General features: G+C 39.4%; 1 protein-coding gene across 1 annotated transcript in view; it reads left to right on the top strand.

Moving 5' to 3' along the window:
- Arfgef3 (ARFGEF family member 3) overlaps positions 1-25,461 on the top strand; it is a 155,663-nt gene that overhangs the window by 38,708 nt on the left and 91,494 nt on the right. The window contains exons 3-4 of the mRNA XM_055599343.1: positions 13,302-13,383; positions 16,003-16,134. Coding sequence (XP_055455318.1) covers positions 13,302-13,383; positions 16,003-16,134 — 214 coding nt within the window. The remainder of the gene's footprint in view (positions 1-13,301; positions 13,384-16,002; positions 16,135-25,461) is intronic.

Here is a 25,461-nt window from a genome sequence, read left to right as displayed (position 1 = left end):
TCTAGCACTGAAAAATTTTTCAGATGGTTGACAAGCTTGGTTTTATCATTTGCTATGTTGTTTTGAGTAAAAATAGTCCCTAAAAGCCTCATCTAGTTTAATGTTTGTACCTGGTTGGTGGAACTGTTTGGGAAGTGTTATGAAGTGTGGCCTTATTGAGGTGAGTGTGTCCCTGGGATTGAGCTTTGAGGTTGCAAAAGCCTAGTATTCCTAGTTAACTTTCTCTGCCTCAAGCATTTAGATTAGAATATAAACTCTCAACTACTCCTCCAGTGAGTGCCTTGCCATGCCTGCCTGCCTGCTGCGCTCCTCACAATAATGGTCAGGACTCACTCTCTGAAGTTGTAAGCCTCTGATAAACTTTGGTTGTATTACAATGTAAACAGAAGTATTCTGTATGGACAGAACAGTAGACATATAGAACATGTAGACATTGTAAATTCCAGAAAGAAATGCAAGAAAGAGTTCATTCTTCATACCCTGTGCCTGTGGAGTTAAGTTCTCTTATGTTTTGAGCTGAACAAGGGAAAGAAATGCTATAGGTAACATATTTATAAAGAGCCAGGTCTAGAGACAGCAGGAAACATTCCCTTCTGATTATGAAAGTATGTGTTACTATACGACGCAGTTATTATATTAGGATTGATGCACAACGTATTTATGAAAAGAAAAAAAAAAGAAAAAATCTCTTTGTGGCAATGCCCTTTGTCAGCTTGAACTAAGTAAGCTCTTTCTTAGGCAAAAGCTGAACCCATATCCAGTGATACATATCCTTTTATATACACATAAATGGTTTATAAGGAAATGGTAAACAATACAACCTTAAACCCTGAGGTAAAATATGAGCATAACCATATTATTTATGATGTCTGTACTAGATTGAATCATCTAAAGTTGCCCATATTAAATCTTTCTGAATTTAAAAAAATGATAATTTCATATGCTCCGTTTAGTGATTGCAATAGGCTTGCTAAGAAATTGCAAGTCTGTGGAAAAAAATGGATTTCATTTTGATCCAAGCAATGTCCCTAAGGCCTAACAGCTTCTGACAGGTGAATCTGATCTTCATTTTAAATATAAAAGGAAAGGGTTGACACTGACAAAAACAAATTCAATAAAATATAAATGAGAATATAAATAAAATGGAAATGTTTTAACCACTCTAGAGAAAGTGAGTTCAGGAACCAATTTAGTTCCAACTGCTTCTGAAAAAATGATTCAGGCAACAGATTCATCAGTGGAAATCTGTCAGTGTTGGTACAAACTGCTTTAAGAATTTTTATTTATAAGCATGAAGAAAGCATCATGAGTCTCACAACAGGAGGCTGAAAAAACCTATATTCAAATAAGGAAAGATCATGGCTCCTGGGAATGGTGGTGGCTATGTTTAAACACAGTAGGAATGTCCAAAGAATTAACTGTTTTTACTTACTTCTCATAATGCTGTAACTTCTCATAATGCTGGTAACTTCTCATAATGCTGTAGAGTATACCACATGATTTTCTGAACTGCCACTCAAAAAAAAAAAAAATGAAGACATATGACCTCGGGGTATATTTGTCTCCATTCCCAGTGTGGGGGTCGTTTGCACTGCTTTAAAAAAATGTTTGTGAATTTCAGATATGATTATTATCCCATTCTGATCAAACCTACCCCAACTCTCTTCCCTTTTAATTTGTTTCCTATTTCCCCATTGCGTTTCCCTCCTAAGCTCTGGCTCTTACAGCCTTTCCACCTTCTACTCATTGATGATCTTCAAGCCTGATTTAAAATTTAGCACTCCACTGTTTCTGATCCTTTTCCTGTCCCTCAGTCAGGAGTCTGTGCATTAATCACCATCTACTGAAAAAAAAAAAAAAAGCTTCTCTGATGAGGACTGTAAGACTAGTCTGTGGGCTTAGGAGGCAGTTTAATGTTGTGTTTGGTAGGCTTAAAAGAATTTTCCCTCTTGGGGCCATGGCCCAGTTACTTTTACTTTTTTTTTTAATATTAGTTATAGTTTATTAACTCTGTATCCTATCTGTAGCCTACTCCCTCATTCCCTCCCAATCCTACCTACCCTCCCTCATCTCCTCTCTACCTTATCTCCTCCCTACCCCTTTCCAAGTCTACTGATAGGGGAGGACCTCCTCCCATTTCATCTGATCCTAGCTTGTCAGGTATCTTCAGGCCTGCCTGCAAAGTCCTCTTCTGTGGCCTATCAGGGCTGCTCCTCCCTCAAGTGGGGGAGGGAGGTCAAAGAGCCAGCCATTGAGTTCATGTCAGAAATAGTCCCTGTTCCCCTTACTAGGGTACCCACTTGGATACTGAGCTACCATGGGTCACATCCGAGCAGGGGTTCTAGGTTATATACATACATGGTCCTTGGTTGGAGATACAGTCTCACAATAGACTCCTCTGCCCAGATATATTTGGTCCTTGTGGAGCTCCTGTCCTTTCCAGGTGATAATAACTCCCCCTTCTTTCATATGATTCCCTGTAATCTGCTGAAAATTTGGTTATGAGTCTCAGTATCTTCTTTGATACACTGCTAGGTAGAGACTTTCAGAGGCCCTCAGTGGTAGGCTACTATCCTGTTACTTGTTTTCTCCTACATTCAATGTTCATCCCATTTGTCTTTCTAAGTGAGGTTTGATCATCTTACCTGGGTCCTCTTTCTTGTTTATCTACTTTAGGTGTACAAATTTCAGTATGTTTATCCTATCTTATAGATCTAGTACCCAAAGTGATTATATACTGTGTGTGTCTGTCTGCTCCTGGGATATCTCACTCAGACTGATCTTTTCTAGATCCCAACATTTACCTGCAAATTTCATGATTTCCTTGTTTTTAATTACTGAGCAGTATTCCATTGTGTAAAGGTACCACAATTTCTGTATCCATTCCTTCGTTGATGGACATCTGGGTTGTTTCAAGGTTCTGGCTATTATGAATAAAGCTTATAGTAACATGGTTGAGCAAATATCCTTGTTGTGTACTTGAGCATATTTTGGATATATGCCTAGGAGCGGTATAGCTGGATTTTGAGGAAGCACTATTCCTAATTGTCTGAGAAAGCACCAGATTTATTTCCAAAGTGGTTGTACAAGTTTAAAGTGGGTAGAGCCTAGAACTCATTGGCACAGGAGACAATTTTCTGAGCAGAACACCAACAGCACAGGCTCTAAGGTCAACAATCAATAAATGGGACCTCATGAAACTGAAAAGCTTCTGTAAAGCAAAAGATATTGTCATCAGAACAAAATGACAGCCTATAGACTGGGAAAGGATCTTCACCAACCCCTTATCTGACAGAGGGCTGATATCCAGCATATATAAAGAACTAAAGAAGTTAAAAAACAATAAATCAAGCAATCCAATTAAAAAGTGGGGTATGGAGCTAAACAAAGAATTCTCTGTAGAGGAATATAGAATGGCAGAGAAACACTTAAACAGATGCTCAATGTCCTTTGCCATCAGAGAGATGCAAATCAAAACAAACCTGAGATTTCACCTTACACCCATCGGAATGGCTAAGATCAAAAACTCAAGTGACAATACATGCTGGAGAGGTTATGGAGAAAGGGGAACCTTCCTCCATTGCTGGTGGGAATAATTTTACTCTTTTTATTCACGATTAAATCTTGTCTTAGTGTGGATTTTCTTGATATGATAGAATGCTTGTGAGTGTACAATTTATTTAAAAGATGTCTGTTTGGTCTTTATGGATCTAGAGGCTAGGAGGTTCAAAATCAGGAGTCTGGCATTTTCTTGGCTTCTTGGGGGAATATGGACCAATTGGTACCTATGGACAAACACAGTCTTATTCCCTTTTTCACTATCTACTCTTAAATACATCCTATATTTCCAAAAAGGCAAGAACTTAGTTCTGAGAGAGAGAATTTCTTCAGGATGGCTCTGTCCCTGTGACCAGATACTTCCTACCACGCCTTGCCTCACAACATTGCTGCCCTGGGGACCGAACTCCAACTTGAGTTTTGGTGGCAACAAGCCATGTTCAAAACATAGTAAATCTGTACTTTCAAAAGTAATAATTCAATAAAATATGAATTTTGTTTTTGTAATTAATTTTTACGTGTTGTAATAAAGGTAATAAGAAGTTGCATAGCATGGCATATTGTAATTAAAAGCCACCAATATCAAGAAGAGACACTATATGATTATATAGTGACTTAATATATGGTTCAAATCAAGGTTCTAAAATTGTAGAGTATAAGCATATCTTAAAAATATGAAGTGCCTTGTTGATACTCCCCACCCAGAGCCTCCAAGAAGAATCGCCTCAATTTTTGAAAAATATGTGATTTCACTAGAAATTCTTATTTCTTGTCCTGTAGCAAGTAATTAGTAATTAGTAATTAGTAATAAGTGATAGTTCTCGCCCATTCTATTTAATTTTCCCTTTGTCCTCTGTTGTCTCCCCGCCCAGGAAAGCTGGTTTGTTATCTGTGATGGAGCAGTCAAGGAGACAGGTTCAGTCTCCTAGACATAATCAGACACTGTGTCACAGGATAATGTCTTTGGTGTGAGAATGGCATTCTGCTAATTATTTTTCAAGAAATAATGGCATGTCAGGACATGAAACTGGAACCTGATCCCTTCAGTTAATTAGGAAAGAATGAATTTGCACCTGCCTGTGCATAAATGTGGCCACTAAATTTAAATGAATGTTGGTTTTCCTATGCTTTTGTCCCAATGAGACAGCATCTAGAAAGAGAAAAAGGTGATTTATCTCTGTTCTGAATGTACAAGGGGACTGAGTGTGTGTCACATTGCATCTTTATTATCAATCTCATCCTCAGTTCCAATTCAGAAGCCTGTTATGCACTTTCTCATTAAAGTCACTTTACAAAAGGAAGACAGGAGGGCTTTAGTGATAGCAGAGGGCAAGGGAGGAAATGGGTTGTGGCCCATGAATTCTGTTGATTCCTGCTTGCATTCCTTTCTAGCTGGACAAAGACTACTCTGAAGCTGTAGAATAAGATGGGCCGAGGGACTTTAGTTGTAAGGACAATCAGCCATCTCTTTAAGTCCTGTGCCCAGGGATCTATGTAAATCTTGTCAGAGACTATCTAGCAGAATTCTGAACCCAGCCAAGCCAGCAAAGTAGCCCCTGACTCAGCATAGATCCATAAGTTTCTGCTATATTGAGCCGAGTTCTTTCCCCTCAGTGCAGTGACTTGGGATCCCTGTGGAACTGGTGGGAGAGTAGAGCCCATGAGTCTCTGGGAAAATAGTACATTTCTTTCTGTTGTGGCTTGAATGAATGACAGTATGTCACCAATACTGTCAGGTATTTGAATACTTGCTCCCCTGTTAGTGATGCTGTTTGTGGGAGCTTAGTAGACATGGCTTTGTTGGTGGGAGTGGGCCACTGAGGATGACTTTAAGGTCTGAAAACCTGCAACCATCCCTAGTTCACTCTGTGGTTCCTATTTGTGGTCTCTCAGCTTTCAGCTCCACCAGCCGTGGCTACCTGTAGCCATATTTCCCTGTGCTGGTGGTAACATCCTCTCATTCCTACAGAACTATGGGCCCAAGTAAATCCTTTCTTCTGTGAGTGGCCTTGGTCATGGTATTTTCTCACAGCACTCAGACAGTAACTAACAGCTTCTCTGGAAGAAAGTGCTTTGCCAGATCCATTTATTTGATTTATTTGCTTTTTTATTTTAAAATAATGTGTATGTGTATATATATATATATATATACACATATATATACATATATATATAAAATGTATGTGTATATGTGCCTGATGTGTGTAAGTGTGTGTTTACATACATATAGGCACACATATGCATGTGCATGTGTAAGTCCCAAGATGATATGGAGTGTCTTCCTCAGTTATTCTTCAATTTATTTGCTGATTCAGGGTGTCTTGTTAAATTCAGAGTTTGCCAATCTTAGTGTCCAGGTGAGTTTTCACCACCAGCTGACACAGCCTAGAGTTACCTGAGAATGGAGTTTTAATTAGGGAATGTTCAGATCAGATTGACCTGTGGGAATTATCTTAATTGTTAATTGATGTGGGAGACCCATCTTAGGGATTTCACTGCTGGGATAAAATGCTAGGAACATAAGCATTTTGGGGAGAAAGTGGTTTGTTTAACTTACATTTCCATATCAAATCCATCACCAAAAGAAGCCAGGGTAGGAACTCAGGGCAGGAGCCTTGAGGCAGGAAATGATACAGAGGCCATGGAAGAAGGCTGCTTGCTTTTTCCTCATGGCTTGCTCAGCCTGCTTTATTATAGTTCCAAGGTCACCATCCCCAGGGTAGCAGTGTCTATTGTGAGCTGGGCCCTCCCACATAAATCAAGAAAATGAACCATAAGTATCCCAAGGGACAATCGGTGAAGGTGTTTTCTCAATTGGAATTTTCCTCTTCCTAAATGAGAGTTGGATTGTGTCATGTTGACATAAAACTAGGCAGAGGTCCTGGGCTTTAAAAACAAACAAACAAACAAACAAACAAGCAAACAAAAATCAAAAAAGCTAAAGTGCTAAGGAGATGTTTCAGAATTTAAGAGCATTTGATGCTCTTTTAGAGAACCACCCACATCAGACAACTCACAGTCACTTATAACTCCAGTTTCATGAGATTCAACACCCTCTTCTGGCTTCTGCAAGCTCAAGCACACACATATACACATAAGAATAAATAATTCTTTGGAGGCAGAAGGGGAAGGGAAAGCACACAAGCATTAGCTTTCCTCCATGATCTCTGCTTCTCACTTGAGCTCCTGCCCTGACTTCTCCTAATGATGAACTGTAACTTTTAAGTTGAAATAAACCTTCTCTTCCTTATCCTAAGTTTCTTCTGGTTAGAGTGCTTCACTGCAGAAGTAGAATGAATGTAGGACATTCAATTAATTTAGCTAGCTGGGCTTTCCTGGATCATCTGTCTCTGTCTTCTAAGTGCTTAGTTTATGGATGGCTGCCATAGCAGCCAAGCTTTTGTGTGGCTTCTGAACTCCATCCTCATGCTTCTGTGGCAAGTACGTTCTCCACTATACTGTGTATCTTCACAACCCCAAGTAAGTTCTTTAATTTATTTTTAAAAATATATTTACTTTACATCCTTGATTGTAGCTCCTCCCTCATCTCCTCCTGGTCTCACACTCCCTCTCTCTTCTTCCTATCCTTCTCCCATATTCTTTAGGAAATGGGAGCCCTCCTACCAATTGACCCCAACCTATCAAGTCTCATTAGGGCTTCCTGCATCCTCTTTCTCTGTAGCCTGAGAAGACCACTCTGACAGGGGGAAGTGATCAAAGAGTCATCAGCAGAGTTCATGTCAGAGATAGCCTCTGCTCCCCTTACTTGGGCACCCACATAGAGACTGAGGTGCCTATGGGTTAAATTATAAAATCTAACAGGTGTTTGTGTCTTCTTATTTGTGATAGTGGGATGGATATTGCCACCATGGTAATCATAGAGCAAATAATAAACACATTATCTAGCCCATCACTCCTTTCTAAAGTTACTACAATAAAGACAAGATTCTTCGTTTCCTGCTATTGCTAATAGTCTTGGGTTTTGTCTTTTCATGATGTCCTTGATTTCTTGGATATTGTGTGCCAGAAAAAATTTTAGAATTAACATTTTCTTTGAAAGATGCATTGATTTCTTTCATTGTGTTTTCAATACCTGAGATTCTTTCCTCCATCTCTCGTTTCTGCTGTGGATGTCCTCTGTCGTTCCTGTTTGTTTGTTTGTTTGTTTGTTTTTCCTAAGTTCATCTACAGATTTTGCTCAGTTTGTGCTTTCTTTATTGTTTCTATTTCCATCTTCAGATCTTGAACTATGTATTGATTTCCTTCACCTGTTTGTTTGTATTTTCCTGTATTTCTTTGAATGATTTATTCATTCCTTTCTAAAGGCTCAATCTGTTTTTATCTTCCTGTATTTCTTTAAAGATTTCATTCATTTCCACCATTATCTTCTTCTTAAGCATAGATTTAAGGTCATTTTCCTGTGTTTCAGTTGTGTTAGGGTATCAAGGGCTGCTTGCTGTGGGATACCTAGGTTCTTGAGATGCCATATCTGGTTTTTGTTGATTGTGTTTTAGCGCTGGCCTTTAGGCATCTGGTTGTCTCTGGCATGGGCTAGTAGTTCCTGATATTCATTGGAGTTCTGAGGGGTGGAGGAAGAGCCCTGGGCAGGCAGCTGGATTCCTACAGTAGCCCCCCTTAGATTAGAGGGCTTACGTTGGTGGGAATGGTCTCAGGCTGGTAGGTTGTTCTCAGGGAATTGCCCAAAGCTCTGCTCAGATATATGGTCCTGGGACTAACTGGACTCTTCAAGAGCCCAGGGATCCTCTTCTCACCAGATGAAGTCCTGGAGTCATCCACCCCACTACTGGCTTTCTATTTCCAAGGTTAATGAGCTCTAACTACCCAGATACTGTGCTCAGACACTGTGCTCACTGTGCATATGCATAGGCATTTTGGAAAACCTGTGAAGTCAGAGATCTGGCTGGTCTCCTAAAGGAGAGAGTTTGAGTTTTGGAATGGCAGCTGAGGCTGTATTGATGGACCCCAAGGTTGGAGCCCCGTGGTTGGAGCTGAGTGCCCCTGGTGTCTGGAAGGTATTCATAGGATGGTGAGATTGGGCCAGTGGCTAGAGGCTGAGACTTTGTGCTGGTGAGAACCCTAGGAACTTTTTAGGTCACCTCAAGGTGACCTGAGGTTGGACCTGCTCATTCCCCTTACCATGTACTCTCCTCTCTCCTGGGAAAACAGATGCTGGGGTTTTGGTGTCCACTGCATGGCCTGGCCTGTGGATTGCCCTGCAGTCATTGCTGTCCTGCTTTTTAGATACCATGTGCCACCATCTTAAATCCCCAAGTAATGTTTTTAATTGTCCTGTTTTCATTGTACATGATACTAGATTTCACATGGACATTTTCATTTGTGTTTAATTTTGGCATACAACTCCCCTCTGCTCTCCCCTTTTGTCCTGGATTTTTTTCAGGACAAGATAGATTTTTAACTATAATCTAAAATTGTTATTAAATAGCTATTATAGCTTTGCTCTGCACTTTTAATACCAAAGGATATTAATAGGAATTTGGCTTAGGCTGTCAGATAGATTTAGATTTAAATTGTCTCCAATACATTTGAATTGAGTGGACTTTTGCAGGCTGTAAGACTTCCCTTAACCCAGGTTTCTCCCCTAAACACATGAATTGAGGATAGGTAGTTTTCTTTCAAAATTACAAAAATAATAATAATATGGAAACAGTGCATGCTGAAAACAATTCTCTTCTTTTAGTTCCTTCTGAATATGGATAAACAATATCACCTTCTCTGTCCTGTTGCTTGGTGGCTCATGCGCAGAATTCTATATGTTAGCTGGCACATTGAAGGCACAAAATGTTGATGTAATGGATGGACAGGATACCTTGGTTTAGTGCCCAGTGAAGTCTTTGTTGATAGTGATATTTGTTCAAAGCAGTTATTATTGAAGAGATATTTTTGACACTGTCTTTGATTTTGTCAATGCCCTTCCAAGGCAGCTCGCCCCATGTCCTGTAAAACCTGGATACACATGAAGGCTAGGTCTGCTCTGGCCATATTTAAGGCATGATCTGTGTCAGGACTGGGCATACTAATGTGTTGGTCAGATCTGGCCCCTTGCCTAGTTTTATAAATACAGTTTTATTGGAATATGGTAATGCTCATTGATTTACTTATTGTCTGTGGCTGCTTTTATATCTGGCAGAATTGAGCAGTTCTAACAGAGACCACATAAAATGCACAGCTAACGTTACCTATCTACCTTCTTATTGAAATATTCTGCCATTCCCTGCTCTATAATCCATGCATACCTTACTTCAGCTCTGGTTTTTATTGTATTATATTTTAGATAAGAGTCTCACTTACTTCAGAATCTGACCTGGCAGATCTCACTATGTAGACCAGGCTGGCCTCAAACTCTTAACAATATTCTTTCCTCAATCTTCCAAGTTCTGGGATTGTAGGTGTAAACCATTGTGCCCAGGTCAGTATTGGCTTTAAGATATGCCTTTTTTTTAATTGGATGGGAGGCTAAGGCCTAACAAAATTACAATTTTGTTCAGTTCTGCATGAGTCCCATATCTTTCACACTAACTGATAACTTTCAACTCAGCACAAACTTAGTTGAAACCATGTCACCCTACCAGGCCTGCCTTCCTGTCAGCATGAAGAGCAGACTAATAAAGTGCTTCAGAGTCATAATACAGCCTGGCACTCTTGAAATTTGTCAGCAACGTGGCCCAAGTCAGTCACAATGTAGAATACGGACTATAGGAGTTACTTATGCAGATGGTGGATGGTAGTTAACTTTTAGTTGTGTATGAGCGCAGCATTGTTTCCCACGGGGCATTTGCAAAAGAATTCCTGCTGTTTGTGGATGTGGTGCTCATACTTGCCTTGATCTGTAATACATAACTCATGTTCAATGTCAGCCTGCAACTTCCTCGTAGATTTCTCCTGCTCCAGGCTATTCAGCACTGAGGCATTAGGATTTCCTGGGTTGCTTCTTGGTGTTGTGCCTTCACTGACTCCAAATTGAAGATGAAAGTTCTTTCATACTAAATTAATTTTGATGGAGATTTGATTGCTTCAGGGTCTGCAGGTAAAATCCAGGGCTGCTTCTGCTGTTAACTCTTCCTCCCCCTGTTTTCACCCTTCCAATTATTTTTACAAGGTTATGAACTAGTTATAAATGAACAAAAGAAACAAAATTGGAAACCTCATCTCTTCCTTCTATATTCAACTGCTCAACAGTGTTTTTGCCTTATCACTAAGAAAGGCAGATAATTCTGATAACAATGACAAAGTTACATTCACCCATCTGGAAGTAATATCGCAATTCATCTATCTGCCAAAAGATGTCCCTACTGTAAGCTGGCAGCATTGTTCCCTAGTCGTCATATAAAAATGAACAATGAGTCTAAGGGGAGAAGTGAAAAGACTTGATTAATCACCAAGTCTTTTTCCTGCTGGCCTGTTGTCAACTGCTATCAGAGACTGGGTCTGTGGGTCACTGATGGTGAAGGATTCCACAGACGGCTATAAACCTGTGGAGTGGAGAGGAAGGAATCAAGACTATACTTAACTTTCTGCTTCATTGTACTCTAGAGCAATGATTTTTATGCCTCCACAAATGAAACCTTAGAGTCTAACTCTGTGGCTCACTCTGCTGAAAATATTAACAGATTTTTAAAAATGAGCCTAAACTGGTACAACCACTCTGGAAATCAATCTGGCGCTTTCTCAGACAACTAGGAATAGCGCTTCCTCAAGATCCAGCCATACCACTCCTAGGCATATACCCAAAAGAGGCGCAAGTACACAACAAGGACATTTGTTCAACCATGTTTGTAGCAGCTTTATTTGTAATAGCCAGAAGCTGGAAACAACCCAGATGCCCCTCAACTGAAGAATGGATGCAGAAACTGTGGTACATCTATACAATGGAGTATTACTCAGCAATGAAAAATAAGGAAATCATGAAATTTGCAGGTAAATGGTGGGACCTGGAAAGGATCATCCTGAGTGAGTTGACCCAGAAGCAAAAAGACACTCACGGTATATACTCACTCATATAAACATACAATATAGAATAAACCCACTAAAAGCTGTACATCTAAACAAACTAGGCAAAAGAGAGGACCCTAACTAAAATGTTCAATCCCCATCCTGAAAGGCAAAGAGGATGGACATCAGAAGAAAACGAAAATAGGAAACAACCTCGGAACCTGCTACAGAGGGCCTCTGAAAGCCAGAAGAAAACAGGAAACCACCTTGAAACCTGCCACAGAGGGCCTCTGAAAGCTTCTGCAGTACAGACTGTCAAAGCAGATGCTGAGCCTGATGGCCAACTGATGGGCAGAGTGAATGGAATTTTATGTAAGAAGTGGGAAATAGTAAGAGCTGGAGGGAACGGGAACTCCACAAGCAGAGCAACAGAACAAGATAATTTGAACACAGGGAATCCCAGAGACTCATACTCCAACCAAGGACTATTTGTGGAGATGACCTGGAATCCCTGCACAGGTGTAGCCCATGGCAGTTCAGTGTCCAAGTGGGTTCCATAGTAATGGGAAGAGGGACTGCCTCTGACATAATCTGATTGGCCTGCTCTTTGATCACTTCCCCCTGGGGGGGGAGCAGCCTTACCAGGCCACAGTAGAGGACAAGGCAGCCACTTTTGATGAGAACTGATAGACTAAGATCAGAAAGAAGGAGAGGAGGACCTCCCCTATCAGTGGACTTGGGGAGTGGCATGCATGCAGAAAGGGGAGGGAGGGTGGGATCGGCAGGGGAGGAGGGAGGGGCTTATGGGGGGATACAAAATGAATAAAGTGTAATTAATAAAAAATAAATAAAAGATTTAAAAAAAAATGAGCCTGCTTTGGTGTATTGGTGGTAGACAGGAAAAATGAAGTGATATTTGTTCTGTTGTACCACTGGAACCCATGGAGGAATGAAAGCTTGATTATAATTATAAATGATGGATTATTTAAAAATTTTAACCTTTGGTTTAATTATTTAAAGTGAATGATTCTAATACAAAATGTTTTTGTCTTTGTGGCTCTTTTGGCTAATTTCTACCGTATTATAACTCTGTATTTGTTTGTTGTTTTTTTGTTTTGTTTTTGAGCTTAAAGGTGTTTAAATAGCTCTTCATCTGTGTTGTTTCTTTGTGTCTCTCATAGACTAAAGCTCTTGATGTGTGGCTATATTTCTGCCATTTTCTAGGTAGGAAAAAGGTTCTGAGTGGGGCATGGAAATTTGTGTAGGTGCTGCTCCCTAGAGTTGTTCTTACCTGGTGTACTGGGTACAAGCAACCCATTAATCTGGGGAAGGGTTCATAGACCCCCGATATGGTAATTAGCATACCATATAACCATTAGAGGAAGTAATTTTATTTGTTCTTCCTGCAGCCACATTAAGAATGCAAGCTCCTTATGTGTGGTCATTTATGCATAGCTTTGTTGCTCTTTAAGCCATGTGGAATTTCATGATGGTTTCTAGTTTTTTTTGTGTGATGGTGGTAGGATTTGAGATGGTGAGGTTTGGGGGAGTGGGGATGGGCTTTGGGGTATCAGTGGTGGTTTTTGTGGTGGTGGTGATGAGGTTTGGGGTGATGGGGTTTGGGATGGTGGTGGGGTTCCGGGTGGGGGGGTTGGGGTGGAGGTTGGAGTTATAGTGATAGGGTTGGAGTGGTGGTGGTTGTGGGCTATGTATAAGGCATGACTGCCAGGTTTGCTGAACTCGAATGTTGTACTTGTTCCTATGTCTGCCAGGGAGAAATGCTTGCTGCCTCTCCAGTTGGCTTTGGAATCAAAGAACGTGAAGCTCGCCCAACATGCTTTGGCAGGGATGCAGGTATGATTTTGGATCTAGTCATGTGACAGAACTTGACAGACCACTTTGGCATTGAAAGAGCAAATCATTAGCATTTTAAATACTGGCTGTGTAAACATTTGATTAAATAGCCACAGAAAGGAAAAGATCTTATAGCCTCTAGAATTTCTCTGGCTACAGCATTACTTGGTTGAGCCAGTGTAGTCAGAGATTGATTCATAGGGGCCCTGCTAAGCCCACATGAAGCTGAGCATTTTTGAAGAGCTCCACTTTGAAAGTTAGGGTTCCCAATAAAAAGAGCCTTCAAGAAGTCCATATCAATTCAAATCTCATCTGTATTTCACATCTCAGGTTTGGTGTAATTAGGATTGATCGTAAACTGAAATGATTTTATATGTTTTTGTATCAATTTCTCATTAAACTTTCATACAGTTATATATTATGCACTGGGCAGACTCCCCCATGTCCACTGAACTCCTCTTTCTCCCCTCCCTGCTCCCATTAGGCCTCTTTGTTTCCCTAGACCTTACTCTTCTGTTTTCATGCCATGTATCCATACAAGATTATTCTTTTTTTTTTTTTTTTTTGTATCTACATGACACCTGTTAACCACAAATAAGAGAAAACATTCTTGTTTTTCTAAGGCTGAATGAATATGATGATCTCTATTGTATCAATCTTCCTGCATGTGACATGGCATTTTGATGGCATATAGTCAGCATGCATGATAATAATGTTTTATCAAAATATTTCATGCAAATTTATCATATGATTTGACAGTATTCACTCTACTCTCTCTGTTTGTCCTCGAGCCCCTCTGTTTCCCTGTCTTTAGTCCCTCTGCTTCATTCTTTCTTCTAGACTTCTTTCTTTCTCTAACATATATATGATTTTATGTATTTCTGGAAAATACAAGCTCCAGAAATAAAAGAAAAACAACATATTTGTCTTTCTGAATCTAACTCGTTTTGCTTTCTTATTTTAGAATTAGGTTGGTGAGTGAATTAATATATTTTGTTTCTAGAACAAAACTTGAAAGAAAAAGATCCTTTGCTCTAATCCTAAAATACTACTTGAGAGTTTGTGTTTTACACCACGAATGCCTTTAATGACAACTGTGAAAAGGTGATGGCTTTATAAACATATTGTTTCCATAAGGCATTTGGTCTCTAAGACACACGGAGAAGTTTAACAGTGGCATTTGTCCTCTTGTATTTGTGTTTAGCAGGGGAAAATTTTCAGGTTTTTAGGCTTAGATAGACCTTGCTGCCTTCTAAGAGTGATGCCTCATGAAAGAGTCAGAAATCAGCGCCCCTTAGCCTCAGTGAATTGGAAGTAGATACAATGTATTTTAATATTCAGAGGCTTTTTATTTCTGCATTTGGACCGTCTCAAAAAAATAAATAAGGGACTGTTTTGACACGCTGCTTTTTTACTTTTTCTCTAATATCATATAGATTGTATTTTTCTTTTCCCATTTTCTTTTTCTTTTCCAATGCTGAAACATTCAAAGTTGCTGTTCCATGTTTTCAAGGGCTTGCTTAATTGTATTCATGCTAGTGATTAATGGCCTAGTCTTATTTCTTTGAGTCTGTCCCTTGCTTCCCAAGGCCTGGTAACTTTAGGCACAAATGCAGAGCTCCCAAGACTTTTTCACTGTAAAACAGCTTCTATATAAACTTCAGCTCTGGACTGCCCTGAAGAATACTATAGGGTTTTAAACAGATTCCTGCTGCAGCTAAGTTACAATGGAAAAGAACAAATTGGGCCAAGAAAAAATATAAAGCCCAGTACTGAGTCTCAGTGGGGTGAAAATATACACATTGCACTAGTTCAGAATTGGAGAGAACAACCTAATTACAACCTTGTGAGTGAGAATTGTAGGGTTTAGTGTGAGAGAGCTTAGCAGAATGTACCCTGACTGCCTCCTAAGTTCTGACTTGAAAATGTTACTCTAGTGTTAAGCCATGCCCAAGGCCCTTTCCTCATTTTCACAGCACGTTCTTCATGTGTTTTGGATGATTCATCTATGTGACTCTAGAGAAACATGAGCTAGTGGAGTTGTAGGCTCATAAGCATAGAAGGATTTTTGGATAAATAAGCATTGTCCTGAGAAGCAAAATCCTAATCCACAAGCTCCCCTGATGTCCTCATGCAAGTGAATGCCTTCATTTTCTAGTGGGTTATATATTAAGGTTTTTGAATTCAGAAATAATCTCTTAATAAATGGTGGTTCACATTAGGTAATAAAAATATACATACCTGAAAAATTAACTTATGTACTCAAAACCTTTTTCTATCATGTGACAAAACTTACATTCAGAAAGGGTGTGCCTGTGACTATTCTATTGGCTTGGGTTTCTTTTGAACATTCATCCTTTATTTACACTGCCTGAATAACGTAGATGGCCAACACATAGCATTTTACTTGATGAAATATAGAGTGAATTACCTAGTATTAGAAAGATACTTTTTCCAAAACTCATTTTCTAAAGTTTTATGTACTTGTCCTTTTAATGGTTTGTAGTATGAGTTCTTGCTTGGTGACCTCCAGCTAAATTATCCTAAGAAAAATGAGCATCATATCTAATCAGATACAACAGGAAAAGGCTGCAATCACTGCTTTGTGCCTCTTTACAGAAGCTCCTGTCAGAAGAGAGGTTTGTATCCATGGAGACTGACTCTGATGAGAAGCAGCTGCTCAATCAGATCCTGAATGCTGTGAAAGTGACGCCTTCGCTCAATGAAGACCTACAGGTGGAAGTGATGAAGGTTGGTTTGACATGAAACATTTGTGCACCATTGGGAAAAGAGCACACTGTGATCCCAGCACTTACAGTCTTAGCCCTGCCTTTCTATTCTGACTGCACCATTGTGGTACAGTCTTTTTACTTGGGATATGTTGATTATCCGTGTTGTGGTCTTACAAAATCACCTTGATTGTTTAGGAGTGACAAGGTACAATTTTAATAAGTAAGGCTTTTGTCCTGTTCTGATATATCAAGTGTGTGTGTGTGGTTTCAGCTTGGTATCAACCTGATCATTCTGAGTATTATACCTGCCTTTATATACTATACAAAGTTCTTAGAGCAAAGCCCTACGCATGTTTACCAGAGATTTTACATGATCATCTTGGAATGAGGAAGGCCACCCTTAAAAAAGCATATTAGAATTATGGTTTATTTTATTCTTCAGATTATATCAGCCAGATATGAAGAGGTAGTTCAATAGGAAAAGTGCTTGCTGGGCATTAGGACCCACGTTTGGATCCCTAATACCTACATGAAAGATAGGCAAGGTAGCGTTCAACTAAAACTCAGAGACCAATGGGAGAGCAGAGACAGGTGAATCCCATGAGCTTCCTGGACAATCAGTTCTAGCCAAAATGATGACTTTCTGGTTTAGTGAGAGAACCTGTTCCAAGAATGAGGTGGAAAGAAAGAGAGGTCAACTTCTGACCCCGTATTCATATGTGTAAGAGAGTACACTCAAGCCCTGGCTCCCACAAATGCACAGAAGTGCATAATGCACACACACACGCACACACATATACCCATGCATTCACCCACGCAATACACATTTTATCATTCATATCTCCTTCTTGTCTGGTATCACCTCACTTTAGGGATGGTTCCTTTTCCCATTCCTTACTCTGAGAAATTATCAAAATCAAGAATCCCTCATACTGATTGGCATGTGTCACAATCTGTAACTAAATGTTGGGTAGGAAAAGGTAGATTTTGCCCAAGAACAACACTATGGCCACAGAAGCACAACAAGAACTAACAAAATAGCTTTTAATACAGTCTGCTCTTTGCCTACCTGAAGAAACATTTGTAGAGTAACATTTGAGAATAGTCGGTTCAAGCAGTGGTTGACTCTTTTCTTAAATATGCACGTAAAGATTTGTCTTAGACATTTCGGCTTTTGGATTTCAGTTTCTTTACTAGAAGAGAGTGACTTCAGTACTGCCCAAGCCTGACCTAACTTGTATTGGCTGGTAGTTTAAATACTGATCACAAACTTCGACTCTGAGGTATACCTGCATAGCTTGACCCTCATTCTTCCATTCATAGCAGAACATCCTGAGACAGTGCTCTGCACTGTTCTTTGTCTTGGCTTTCTCTTCTTTGATTTTCTTTGTGTGTGTATGTCTGCTTGTTTGTTGGCTACAGAGTTTCTCTGTGTAGCCTTGACTGTTCTGGAACTTGTTGTATAGAGCAAGCTGGCCTCAGAGTCAGGGACTTGCTTTTCTTTAATACTAGTACTGATCCAAGAAAATTATTCTAAATATGAAGCAAGGCAATGCTTACAAAAACGTGACACACTATCTGCCACAGCTCAAGTTCTTTGAAAAGTTCTGTGTTCCTAATGCTGCTACTGCTTCCTGCTGGTTCTGAATGTACAGCTCTGTGGTGGGTCTAGAAATAGGTTCTTTTCTCTAGTGTCCCAAGTGAGTCTTAGAAACAGACAATGCGAACTTGCTGTTTAACGTCTATTTTTTTAAATCTCTTTGTTTCTGCAACATGCAGTTTTGCCTTATCTTTTGATATATTTTGGCAGCTATGTGCTGGTTTTGCTAATAACACCACTGCTTCAAAATATTCTCCCAAAATTATACTGTAAAGAAAATAGAATTAGTTCGGTTCTAGGAGGAAAGACTGGATTTTTATTATTTCAGAAGAATATATTTGTTTTTCTATGTAACTCATTCCCACAGTAAATTATTTAAACAACATATTTCTATGAATATTTTATAGGCACAGAGTTGGGTTGTTTTGAGGCAGGATACTATTCTAGCCTTGGATGATGTAGAGCTAACTATGTAGCCCAGGCTTGCCTCAAAGTCAATGACTTTTTTCTGCCTTACTCTCCCAATGAGAGGATTGTAAGTGTGTACCCCCATGCCTGGTCCAGAATTTTTTTTTATTAACTTTTATTAGTTACACTTTATTCACTTTGTATCCCCCCATAAACTCCTCACTCCTCCCCTCCTAATACCACCTTTCATCCATCTTTTTCACGAATGGCCCTCCCCAAGTCCACTGATAGGGGATGTCTCCCTCTCTTTCCTTCTGATCTTAGTCTATCAAATCTCATCAGGAGTGGCTACATTGTAATCTTCTGTGGCCTGGTAAGGCTGCTTCCCCCTCAGGGGGAGGTGATCAAAGAGCAGGCCAATCAGTTTATGTCAGAGGCAGTCCCTCTTCCCATTACTATGGAACCCACTTGGACACTGAACTGCCATGGACTACATCTGTGCAGGCGTTCTAGGTTATCTTCATGCCTGGTACTTGGTTGGAGTATGAGTCTCTGGGAAGACCTCTGTGTTCAAAATTTCTGGTTCTGTTGCTCTCCTTGTGGGGTTCCTGTCCTCTCCATATCTTAATTTCCCACATCTTTCATAAGCTTCCATGCACTCTGTCCAACAGTTGGACATAAACCTCAGTGTCTGCTTTGATAGTCTGCAGGGCAGAGCCTTTCAGAGGCCCTTTGTGGCAGGTTCCTAGGTTGTTTCCTGTTTTCTTCTTCTTCTGATGTCCATCTTCTTTGCCTTCTGGGATGGGGATTGAGCATTTTAGTTAGAGTCCTCCCTCTTGATTAGTTTCTTTAGATGTACAGATTTTAGTAGGTTTATGCTATATTATATGTCTATATAAGTGAGTATATACCGTGTGTGTTTTTCTGTTTCTGGGATAGCTCACTCAGGATGATTCTTTCCAAGTCTTACCATTTACCTGCAAATTTCATGATTTCTTTGTTTTTCCTTGCTGAGTAACATTCCATTTTACCAAAAGCAATCTACAGATTCAATGCAATTCCCATCAAAATACCAACACAATTCTTTACAGACCTTGAAAGAAAAACCCTCAACTTCATATGGAATAACAAGAAGCCCAGTATTGCTAAAACAGTCCTCTACAATAAAAGATCTTCTGGAGGTATCTCCATCCCTGATCTTAAGCTGTACTATAGAGCAACAGTTATAAAAACTGCTTGGTACTGGCATAGAAACAGACTGGTGGATCAATGGAATGGAACAGAAGACCCAGAAATAAACCCACACACTTATGGACACCTGATCTTTGACAAAGATGCCAAAACCATACAATGGAAAAAAGACAGTATCTTCAACAAATGGTGCTGGTCTAACTGGATGTCTACATGTAGAAAAATGAAAATAGATCCATACTTATCACCCTGCGCAAAACTAAAGTCCAAGTGGATCAAAGATCTCAACATAAAACCAGACACATTAAATCAGTTAGAAGAAAAAGTTGGGAAGACCCTAGAACTCATTGGTACAGGAGACAACTTTCTGAACAGAACACCAACAGCACAGGCTCTAAGATCAACGATCAATAAATGGGAACTCATGAAACTGAAAAGCTTCTGTAAAGCAAAGGACACTGTCATCAAAACAAAATGAATGTCTACAGATTGGGAAAGAATCTTCACCAACCCTTTATCTGACAGAGGGCCAATATCCAGTATATATAAAGAACTGAAGAAGTTGAAAAGCAACAAACCAAGTAATACAATTAAAAAATGGAGAACAGACCTAAACAGAATTCTTGATAGAGGAATATCTAATGGTAGAGAAACACTTAAAGAAATGCTCAATCTCATTAGCCATCAGGAAAATGCAAATAAAAATGACCCTGAGATTTCACGTTATACCCATCAGAATGGCCAAGATCAAAAACTCAAGTGACAACACATGCTGTAGAGGTTGTGGAGAAAAGAGAACCCTCCTCCACTGCTGGTGGGAATGTAAACTTGTACAACCAGTCTGGAAATCAATCTGGCATATTCTCAGACAACTAGGAATAATGCTTCCTCAAGATCCAGCCATACCACTCCTAGGCATATATCCAAAAGAGGCTCAAGTACACAATAAGGACATTTACCCAGCCATGTTTGTAGCAGCTTTATTTGTAATAGCCAGAAGCTGGAAACGACCCAGACGCCTCTCATCTGAAGAATGGATACAGAAAATGTGGTTCATCTACACAATGGAATATTACTCAGAAAATCTGTTATAATGAGACATATTAACATTTTCAATTGTTGGTCTAGACTTAGTATTCAGGAGAGATACTTTCTAATTTTGTCTGTTCACAGTACATTTCTATAAAATACCCCAGTGATACCCATGAAACATGGGTTTCCCTTGTAGTTTTGACCTTATTAATATAACAATTTAAAAGTGGCCTCAGAAAGAATCCCTGGTACAGTTTCATTAGAGTTTGAAATGAAAACAACAAAGCAGGTGACATGTGAATCTCAGCAGTTGTTGGGAAGAGGGAGGTGTAGTGGAAAAGACAGATGCCTTTAAAAGGCCAGGCCTTTTAGATTTAGGGCCCAAGAAACCCTGCATATTTCAGTGATGGAAGTTGACCAGTAGCTGTGTGGCCATAGAGTAGGAAGCTTCAGAGTATGCGTAAGCCAAGAGTCGCAGGCTTAGGCTTTGGCCAGTATTGAGAGAGAGACAGACAGAGACAGAGAGAGGGGGGGGGCTATGCTTTATTGAGTTAGAACTCAAAACTGTGCAGCCTCTGTAGTGCAAGGTGGCTCTGTGAGTAGCTGCACTTGTGGAGGGGCTTCTGGCAAATATAAGTACAATATCTCATTAAGGGAATAATTATTACTCCTATCTCTTCTGCACAGCCTCGATTGAATCGGATTTTCTTTGGACAGTCTTCTGGCCAGTGTGATTGAGAGGCTGAATCAGATTAATTCTTAAGGATAAATAGTAGCATTTTTATCTTTGGGGAAAATCTGAATGTCATGTCTGTATCCAGGGCCAGAGGTAGAACTGAGATTCCATTTATTTGTTCAGGAACAAATAGCCTTCCTTTAATGGGCCTTGAGAAATCCTTGATTTCCCACTATTCTATATGACATTTTAAATTTTTAGGAAGGACACTTTTTATATTTACTTTCCTCACTTAAATTGGGGATTTGATGGACCGTCAACCTGCTAACTTTCTATGATACTTATTTTTTTTAAAGTGTCTTATCATGGATTTTATTTACATACTTGCTGTTAGTATTTATAAGTATGAAAAAATTGAACCAGGTCACACTTCTAAGAATGTGTAACCAGACCAGAATATTGAATTCCTTGAGAGAAAAAAAATTAGTGGTTTTTTTTTTTTTTAAAGCGAAATTAGCTGATAATGAAAGCCTTGATTGCAGGGATAGCTGCTCATCGCATTCAGAAATGACAGCTCAATAGTAAGAGGAACAGGGACTGTCTCTGACATTAACTCAGTAGCTGGCTCTTTGATCACCACCTCACCCTCAGGGGGAGGCAGCTTTACTAGGCCACAGAGGAGGACATTGCAGCCAGTCATGATGAGACCTGATATAGGCTAGGGTCAGATGGAAGGGGAGGAGGACCTCCCCTATCAGTGCACTGGGCAAGGGGCATGTGAGGGGAAAAGGGAGGGAGAGCGTGATTGGAAGGGACAAGGGAGGGGGTACAGCTGGGATAAGTGAATTAATTGCAATAAATGAAAACATTTTAAAAAGTAAGAATGAAGATTCCCGACTTTGTTTTCATTTTCTCTGTTTCTCAATCTCTCTTTCTCTTTCTTTCTTTTCTTTCTGTACTGTGTTCTGCCTGCATGTACACCTACATGCCATAGAAGGCACCAGATCTAACTATAAATGGTTGAGAGCCACCATGTGGTGCTGTGAATTGAACTCAGAACCTCTAGAAGAACAGCCAGTGCTCTTAAACTCCGAGCCATCTCTCCAGTCTGAGTCTAGACTTTCAATCACAGGGTTAAAATAAATCAAGTATACATGGTTCCAACAAATTAAATAGGAATGTTAAATCACATTGTGTGGGAGCTCTCCTGCACAGTTTTACTACGAAACAGGAGGGAGAGAGAAGGCAATTTTAATTTCCTGAAATAGCAAAGGGATCCAAATAAAACTTTCATAGATTGAAAAAATAAAGTGTCAGGAGTATAGAGAATCAGAAAGAATTTTTCTCTAAATATAGATTACCTATGAAATGGATTCATAGGTGGCTGGAAGCTATGTAATATTTATGCTAAATGCATGTCTGCCTCAGTAACATTTTCCCCTGGTATGCACTATTTCTGTAAATGCCACACAGATTTTACAGGAGCCATGGACATAACTATTGCCATCTCTGACCAGAGTAATTAGGACACTCCTTCTTTGTAATAGATAGCCTTTACTGAGGTTATTAATGGATACAGCTGGCTTAATCTTTACAGAAGGAATTACGACTGGCCTTCTGTCTCCATAAGCCAGAGAAAGACATGAACATACTATGTACGGAGTGTGGGCTTCGGTGACAAGAAAGGATAGGATTCCTGACCCTTAGAAGCCAGTTGATGCGAGGAGTTCTATTGTTGGATGTATTGCTTTATGTACATTTTTAGATAATAAAGATGAATGCTGGGGGTAATTATAATTTTCCAAAGAGAAATGACTGAAGCTGATTATACATAATTTACTATGTGACAGACACTTGGCCAATTACTTTAAATTCATACCAAGGTCAAACAGCTAGTAAAAATAAGATTCAGCATTTAAACTATAATTCAGCCTGAGGGGAAATCTGTTCTTTTAAACAGTGTATTCCCCTGTCTGCTAAGTATTCCCTGACAAATCTACAGGTGGTAGACATTACTGTTCCTATTGTGTAGATGGTTGAACAGAAACTTTAAGGCACAAGCTACAAAGTGGAATGCTAGGAATGGCTGAGAGTCATGTGTTTTCAGTATCCCTCCCAAACCCAGAGTAATAATCTTGCCCTTACTCAATCTACAAAATTCAACTTGGATTTTGTCATCTTTTTAATCAAGGTCTGACATTACCATAGTAAAAATTTATGTGAAACCTTTGATAATAGCATGATAAAAATGTCATACAGGTTTTATAGACATTGGGTATTTCCAATGGCCTAGAAGCATTGAAGAAAAATCAACTAATGCCCTTGGGTGTGCCTGTTTAACAAAGACGATAAAACGGGAAGAGAATAGCATCTTCCTTTAAGTGTTTTTTTTTTTTTTTTTTTTTTTTCTGACCCATCCAGAACATGCAAAGGTAAGGAAAGTCCTGGACATGGAACTTATACTCAGTTTGGCTGGCAGGGCTGAGCCTGGGGCTGTGCCCTTGGAACTCTCTTGTTAGAAAGCAGGTAAAGTATGTTTCTAATGCGCACCAACACTACAGTCAACCCTCGGGATGAAACGAAGGCAAAAGACTCCACGGAAGGAACATTCTTATTTTTCATTTCCCTTTTTGCAGAGCTGAAGAAGAAACCCAAAACTGTGTGCACACTGTGTATATACACACTCCACCTCTGATATACACCCTAGCCCAAAAGGATGATCTTTAAGTTTTCTCTCAATAATAATTTTTCATGTGTATGTGTGTGAACAAGTGATTGTGTAGATTTCTCAGGAAAGCATCTGTCTTGCCTTTTTGAGACAGGGCCTTTCACTGAGACCTGGGGCTTACTGATTCATCCATTCTGGCCAGACCGCAAGCCCCAGGTACCTAATACCACATCCTTATGCTAACTCACACATCAAGGACTTTGCCTGCAGAGCAGATCTCAATAATTCTTTAATGGAAAATCCTTCACTGAGAAATTTATCCAAACAGTTATACAGTCATCCAGTGGCTTGACTTTATTTTTATTATTGTTATGATTATTATTATTGGTTTTGGATTTTTTTCCTGAAACTCACTCTGTAGGTCAAGCTGTCCTCAATCCACCTGCTAAGATTAAAGATAAGCACCACCACTGCTGGGCTATGGCTTGAAATTAACACTGGGCAACTGGTCTTCTACTGTGCACTATGGAAATAATGATCATTAGCAATGCTTGAGGATGAAATGATTGAGTTGTTTGCCCTGTTATATCAAAGCAAGCCCTTTTTAAGACAAGCCGTGAAGGTACTTTGGCAGATTTATAATAGTCTTTAGGATTGAGGAAAAATCCAATGCTTGGTGAAAACTGTGTGACTCCATAATGTACTCTTGTAGGAGGTTGTGTATAATCCTGTGTATAATGCTGGGTGTTGGGGTCAGTCTAACAAACTTAGAGCATACTCTGTGTGTAATAAGTATAGCCGTTGTTAACTGTGTATGGCTCTTTCAAGTAGTTTGTATTTAGATAGCTTTCCTTCCTGCTGCTAATGTTGAATGAGATTATCTTTTTCCACCTGGCACACACAGTGATGTAATACTTAACTACATTTTCCTTCTTTCTTTTTTGCCCTTTGAAATAATTGTCTTAGGCAGGTGATTATAAAGAAGAGAAAATCATGCAAAAGTGTATAACTAATTTTTTTTTCTTTAAATCATTTATTCATTCTTTGTGAGATGAGGTTCCCATTTTATCTACTAATTTATTTTTCATAAATTTCACCATGTGTAGGTGCTGTGTCATTTGAACATCTTTGATAACTACTCAAACTACTTAAAACTTTCCCAGTATGATCTGAAGTTAAGCAATCACAGATGTAAGCTTTCAGTGTTTACTGTTACTGTTCTAGAGTCCTGAGTTCCTACGAGAGTGAAAAGACCGTTCAGGGATCCTAATCACTTTTTCAATAATTTTTTTTTTTTGTGCATGTGTGTGCCAGGCACTATGCTGGACACAGATGATCCTGTGGTGTGAAGAAAATGAAACCAAGGCTATGTAAAAACAGTCTTTGGAGGTTAAAGATTAAGGCAGAAGTCAATAAGAAATAAATGAACACATAAGCTATGATAAATACAATGACAAAACAGTCCAGGGATTGGAAGAACATTTATAAAAGGCCTGAAAGAGAACAAGTATAAAACATGTGAAAGGAGGTTCTTCTGAAGAAGTGATTTTTAGAGTGAAAATGATCTAAAAAGCATGGGCCCAAACAAGATAAGCAGGGTTTCTATACCTGAAAGGAAGCAAAATAGATTGAAGTACTAAGGTTCACTTTAGCTAAAACAAGAGAGAATTTTACTTTTCTTTCCCATAAATGTAGGCCAGTATTGGCTGAACAATATCTGTTAGAAGCCCTCATTTCTTGGCATTGTTTCTTTGTTTTCTACTACATGATC

Source organism: Psammomys obesus, unplaced genomic scaffold, assembly GCF_907164565.1.
Source record: "Psammomys obesus unplaced genomic scaffold, mPsaObe1.curated_primary_1811, whole genome shotgun sequence".
NCBI classification, from domain to species: domain Eukaryota; kingdom Metazoa; phylum Chordata; class Mammalia; order Rodentia; family Muridae; genus Psammomys; species Psammomys obesus.
Note: the sequence above shows the minus strand (reverse complement) of the source record. Positions and strands in the feature narration are given on the sequence as shown.